The sequence below is a fragment of the Apodemus sylvaticus genome, chromosome 5 (assembly GCF_947179515.1).
Source record: "Apodemus sylvaticus chromosome 5, mApoSyl1.1, whole genome shotgun sequence".
In the NCBI taxonomy this organism is placed as follows: Eukaryota; Metazoa; Chordata; class Mammalia; order Rodentia; family Muridae; genus Apodemus; species Apodemus sylvaticus.
In genome coordinates, this window is record NC_067476.1 from 68,930,775 (window position 1) to 68,937,580 (window position 6,806).

The 6,806-nt window shown below is 32.4% G+C and overlaps 1 protein-coding gene across 1 annotated transcript; it reads right to left on the reverse strand.

Annotated features, from left to right (window-relative positions):
- Window positions 1–5,116: 5,116 nt before the first annotated feature.
- LOC127684326 (olfactory receptor 5D18-like) lies at window positions 5,117–6,073 on the reverse strand. The gene has a single exon (XM_052181273.1). It carries the CDS (start codon window positions 6,071–6,073, stop codon window positions 5,117–5,119), a length of 957 nt encoding a protein of 318 aa, XP_052037233.1.
- Window positions 6,074–6,806: the final 733 nt, after the last annotated feature.

The window sequence follows — 6,806 nt, forward strand, 5'->3', positions numbered from 1 at the left end:
GAGAGAAGTGATAGTAAATATAGTGAGTACTTCTTTTTTGTTTGTTTGTTTGTTTGTTTGTTTGGAGACGGGGTTTCTCTGTGTAGTCCTGGCTGTCCTGGAACTCAAATCTGTAGACTAGGCTGGCCTCAAACTCAGAAATCTGCCTGCCTCTCCCTCTCAAGTGCTGGGATTAAAGGCATGTGCCACCACTACCCGGCTTAGTGAGTACATCTTACACCCTATTAATAAACTAAACACAGAATTTTTATGATACAACTTTATCAAACTGAATGAAATCAGCATTTATTTCTAACTTAGGCTAAAAATTTTTGACCTTTGTTAAAATAGGCTGTTGGTTAGTAAATCTGTATGACAATGAACAGATTTGGGAGAATAGACACCATGCATATTGAGGGAGACCGTGGAATTGGCATACCTCATGATTTCTTCCCACATTTGGTCTTTTTCTAAGTATACAAGGTTAACTTCAAATATGTGTGCTCAAAGCAGCCTGTGTGTTTTCAGATGCATCAAAATGTCCAAAAAAACTGCATTAGTGTAATTCGACTCAAATAATGTTTCCAGTTCTCAATAGTCTACATATAATTGCCTAAAATTAACATGAGGTGATTTTAATTCTGAAAAAATTCTTAAAATAGCCTTTTATACATTGTATCTTAATATATATTTTCTCTTATTCTTTAAGCACACAGATTTTCATTATGTATATCTCCTATGTCAACCTCTACAATGATTAAAACAAGAGCAAAATGACCAACAATTAAAGCATGAGGATTCCTTGTGTTTTTGCCATGATCCCTGACTTTGTTTTTCCTCAAGACAATTCAAATTATAGGTTCATTTTATATAAAATAATTATATATTATGCATAGATTAGTTTGTCAAATAATATGCTAAATTCAGGTTTAATGTAGTTGATGGGCATAGAGAATCCTCCATTTTATTTTTATTTGACATAAAATAATCATATATTATGCATAGCTTAGTTTGTCAAATAATATGCTAAATTCAGGTTTAATGTAGTTGATGGGCATAGAGAATCCCCCGTTTTTTATTTTATTTGACAATAGAAATAATATTACACTATGTATGTTACTCTTGAAGGGCAGAGTCCCTCAACAGTAAAATGAAAGGGCATCTATAGAGAGTAGTCCTGGTAGCAATGTTATACAGCATCCTGTCAGATGTCATACATAAAAATTTTGGTGAGTCTCAATGTACCTTAGACCTAGAGACAAGAATGAGAAATATTTTAGGATTTGGTTTATTCTTTTAAAAATGCTTGATAATTTCTTTTAAAACCATTACCATTATAAACTCACTATAAATGTACAACTTTATTATAATTTTATTATGAGTTTTTGCTGCATTCTGTTGCTGCCTGCAGCTACTGCAAACTGGGTTCCTGGAACAAAACCTGAGGGATAGATGGGTGTCTTAGTCAGGGTTTCTATTCCTGCACCAACATCATGACCAAGAAGCAAGTTGGGGAGGAAAGGGTTTATTGAGCTAACACTTCCATGTTTCAGTTCATCACTAAAGGAAGTCAGGACCGGAACTCAAGCAGGTCAGGAAGCAGGAGCTGATGCAGAGGCCATGGAGGGATGTTTCTTACTGGCTTGCTTCCCCTGGCTTGCTCAGCCTGCTCTCTTATAGAACCCAAGAACACCAGCCCAAAGGTGGAACCATCCACAAGGGGCCCTCACCAATTGATCACTAATTGAGAAAATGCCCCACAGCTGGATCTCATGGAGGCATGTCCCCAACTGAAGCTCCTTTCTCTGTGATAACTCCAGCCTGTGTCAAGTTGACACAAAAAACTAGCCAGTACAGATGAGGAAGCAGCAAAAAGAACGAGGGCCAGACTCCGGGCTGAGTTCCAGGAAAGTTGTCTGATGGTTCTTGATTCCACTGTTTAGGCAGCTGGGTGAGTCACCTGCTTAATTCAGTAATTTGTAGACCTGGAGGAACAATGAACTTCACCTTCACACTGAGCACTCCAACCTAAGATAAAAATTCCTGCTGTAACCTACTTCCCTATTATGTCCTAATGTCAGATTCCTGCCTGAAGCCCTTGTCCTTGGCCAATGTCAAGTTCCTACTATGTGGCATGACACCCCAATATGGCTCTATACAGGTTTTCCTTTTTGATAGTGTTTTTTTTTTTTTTTTTAGAAAAGATGTGGCTTTAATGAATAATTAAAAGTAAATACTTCAGACCTTTTCTGCCAATGTCTTTCTGACTTCTGCATAACTAAACTTTTAGGTATGTAAATGTATAAAGTTGTTTTAAGCAATGAACCAATTTTGAATTATGTTAACTATATTTTAGAGTTAATTTATATATATATATAAACACACATATATATAATATATATATATAAACACATAAATATATAATATACATACATACACACACATACACACACATATATTCTATATACATAGGGAATTTAATCCTTCCATTTTAATAACTCTAGGATTTACTTTAAAATGTACACTAAATTTACTCTTCTGTACTTTTGGTGTCTCTTTCTTGACTGGGGAAATATCATAGGCTATGTTTAGACTTTACATTTGTGTGTGTTGTGATCATACAAATAAGTAAGTTTTATTATGTTCTTTATTCATAAATAAGTTTTCTTTACTGATATCATTCCTTAAACCTTTTCTGTACAATTGTCTATACATACTTTTCTCTTCTCTGAAATAATACTCCTTCCACTTTTATGTAGTATGTATTCTATTATCTTCATTTGATTCTGGTCCTGCCTACATAAGATTGTTTTATTGTATCATATTACCCCTTTATATGTTCATAAAAAGAAACAAATATATATTAAAATTATAAATATTTGAATCCAGGACTTACATATGAGAGAAAATATTTATTGTTTGCATTTCAGACTTATTAATTTAAAAATAAGTTTTATTTACCTTTGTATAAAGAATATAATTATATTCTTTACCTTCAATGAAATTTAATTCTCTAAAATATGACATATATATATATATATATATATATATATATATATATATATATATATATATATTCATCTGTTAGTTGACATCTATGCTGATCCTATTCTTGCTTTTGAGAGCAGTGTATCAATAAACAGGTATATATAAGTATATCTGTTGTAGGATAGAGTTTCTTGGGTATGTGCCTAGATATGGAGGGAAGTTTGGAGCCATAGAGCAAGAGTAATTTGTGTTCAGAATGTATTATTCAAGAGAAGGATATACTTTCTATTTTAAAAAATATGAGTTGAAGTTTGGCAGTTAAGAATACTGAGAAATTTTCTATTTTCATTATTATTTTCTGTTATGATTGGACTTTTGGATTTGGATTTACTTTTCTTTCTTACTACTAATTTTTTAAGTTTCTGGATTATTAATTTTGCTGTTTAGACTTGAGATAAGATATTGATATCTCATGTTTGCACTGAATTCACTATAGAGAGCAGGCTGGCCACAAGCTTATTCTGATTGTCCAAAGATCTTCATAACAAATAAGAACAGAATAATTATATTTAGTAAGAACATAAAACAATTATATATTAGCATAACAATGATATCATGAAACTAATCTCTTTGAATGTTCATCTAATTATTAGCAATTGTATAGCAGGAAGACACATTGATGGATTTTTTTTTTATAAAATGTAACTATCTTTACCTCAAGCAAGTATGATAAAATAAATCTAAACTGTTTTGATTCACTTTTTATGAAAGGACGTATTCATCTAAGAGAAGGCACTAATGGCAGCCAAAATTAATAACCTCATTCATGTTAACCTTACCAATTTTATTGACATTATTTAGAAGAGCATGTCTAAAGAACAAACTGGAAGCCAGCCTTGTCACTGAAAAGCTTTGTTCATGAGGGAGCATCACTAGAGTATCTCCAGATATATGGGATTCAGCTAAGTGATCACCACCGTGTCTACCACAGACTCCACTTTGTCTGTGGACCTGAAATTCCTAGGGTTATGCACACAAAAGTGGAATAAAATTGTTTCATTTAAGATGGAATTCATTATATCTACATGAATTGGTCAATCAGGAAGTCACTTCTCCCAAGCAGTCATTGCTGCTTGTACAACCTTTCGGAGGTATCTTTCAATTCCTGTTTTCTGTGTCTTGCATCAATATAAGTATTAAATAAAAGAAGACAGGACTATAGAAGCCTCAGTTGGGGATGTCAGATTTTCTCCAGAATAGCAGTTTAAAATTTTGGTTGAGGCCATTGCAGTCTCTTTCACTGCCTTACTTGATACTTATTATAATATACTAAGTGTATGTTATTTAAATGATTATTATTGCCGAGCACATGTACACAGATAAGTAATCACACATCAATAAGCAAATAAGGTCATATTTGCTCTCAACATACTTTAGGATTATTGATAGAATATCAACATTCTTATATGCCTATATAAGAGTAAAATCCATTCTTCAGTGAAAATTGTATACAAGACGTATATTTGTTTTACAAAAGAAAATTATAGTTTTATGTATTTGTGAAAGTTTCTTCCTATCATCCTGTAATCAATTACAATATTCCTTTCTTCCAAAATCTTTACAGATGTTTTCTGTACCATTCAATTGCCAGATTCATCCTTGCTATACTATTGGGTATCTGCATCTTTGAAGGCAAGCATTAATTCTTGTATTTACAGTGAGTTTTATTTTATGTGAGAATGAAAACCTTCTAACATTTCAAAAGATGTTTCTCTGTCCTGAATGTTTGATAAGAATACAAGATAGAATGATATGTTTTGATTATACAAGTATTTCCAGATGGCAACCATAAGAACAAGTAATCTGAATATTGTATAACTATATAAGTCAATTTATATAAGTCAACTATATAAGTCAATTTAGGATGAAATACTAAAATAAAAAACATATTGCTCCTTTTAGAATCTAAAAAAGGCTCTATGTTTTGTTTTTCTAAACTAAATCCAAAATTTATCCATACATAATATTAACTCTATTAATTATAAAATTATGCTTAAGATTATAGTATATTTCACTATTCATGAAAGACCCCAAAATTATGTAATTTCCAATAAGAAATTACTTACTTCAGTCTAAATTTCTTACAATTTTAATTGTGTCTATCATTCTTAACACATAAGATAATGGTCATTATTTTTCTAATTGTGTCTTGGACATCCTTATTTCGCAGACTATATATTAGGGGGTTAAGCATGGGGATCACCACTGTGTAAAACACAGAGCCCACTTTGACTGTGAGCCTAGAATTCTTAGAGTTGGGCACACAAAAAAGGAATAAAATGGTACCATGGAAGATAGTGATGGCTGCCAGGTGGGATGCACAGGTAGAGAAAGCCTTACGGCGACCACTGGCTGAATGCATCTTAAGGACAGTGACAACGATGAACAAGTAAGACAGCAGAATAAGGAGTAATGTGCTGACAGCATTAAATGTGGCAAAAACAAAGAGCAGTAATTGACTGATATGAGTATCAGAGGAAGAAACGGCTAGTAATGAAGAGAATTCACAGAAGAAGTGATCGATTCTATTCATACTATGAAAAGATAATTGTAGAGTAGAACATGTCAGTGTCAAGGAACATGTGAAACCCCATGCATAGGATCCCACCACCAGTGTGACACAGAGTTTTGGGGACATGACTACTGTGTAGAGCAGAGGGTTGCAGATAGCTACAAAACGGTCATAGGCCATAACTACTAATAAAAAGGCTTCCGTTACTACAAAGACACAAAATAAAAAATACTGTACTATACATTCTATAAATGAAATGTTTCTGTCTATTACAACAAGGTTTTCCAGCATCTTGGGAGCAATGATGGAAGAATAGCAGAAATCCACAAAGGAGAGGTGACTGAGGAAGAAGTACATGGGTGTGTGCAGTTTGGTATTAATTCTGATCACGAGGATCATGCCAATATTCCCTACCACAGTGATGCTGTAGATGATGAGAAACACCAAGAAGAGAGGGAATTTCAGTTCAGGGTAATCTGAGAAGCCCAAGAGGGTGAATATCATCCCACTATTGTTTCTTCCAGATAGCAGCATTATGCGCCTGTAAGAGTATGAATATTAGCCCTAAATGAGAAAAAAATAGAAATAGGTTAATTAGAAAACACATTTTTGCCTATGAAACCTGTAGAATAAGCACAGTGTATATCATCTGTATACTTGATTTTTTTTATACAGACTACAGGCAATTTTTAAGAAGGAACATGGCACAAATTAATAAAATTGACGTATTATAATTTCTTCTTAAAATTCATTGGATTAAAAATGCAAATTCTTGCATTTTTAGTTGGATTTTCCAATAATACTATTATATTATACATATTTTAAATTAATTATATTTCTTACTATAGTTCTGTAAGTTCCACACTGATAGGATTTATGTTACTATAATTACTGATTATCTTAAATTGCTATTCAGAATTACAAAATGGAAATTTATGAACAATATTTTTATCGTTTCTTTACACAATCTTAACATTTTTTTGTGTTGTGCTCCTTTGGTTATGTCTTGTGTCACTTTCTTGTTACTTACAGTACATTTTAAAATTAGATGCATGCTAATCATTTTCTCTGTTAATATGCTCTTTACTTCAGACAGTTCTAATTATTATTATTCTATGTGGAATAATAATATTAGAGCAGATATTTTACTTCTTTAATGTAGCATTTACTTCTTTATAGTTACTGATAAGAATCAAGGCAGAAAAATTTGACTTTCTCACTAGCATACATATAGAGACCACCTATGCATTTGTTACTCTTACTTAAC

What these genes read in the sequence shown, in the direction of transcription:
- LOC127684326 (XM_052181273.1), bottom strand. Translation starts at nt 6,073, where the DNA reads ATGCTGCTATCTGGAAGAAACAATAGTGGGATGATATTCACCCTCTTG.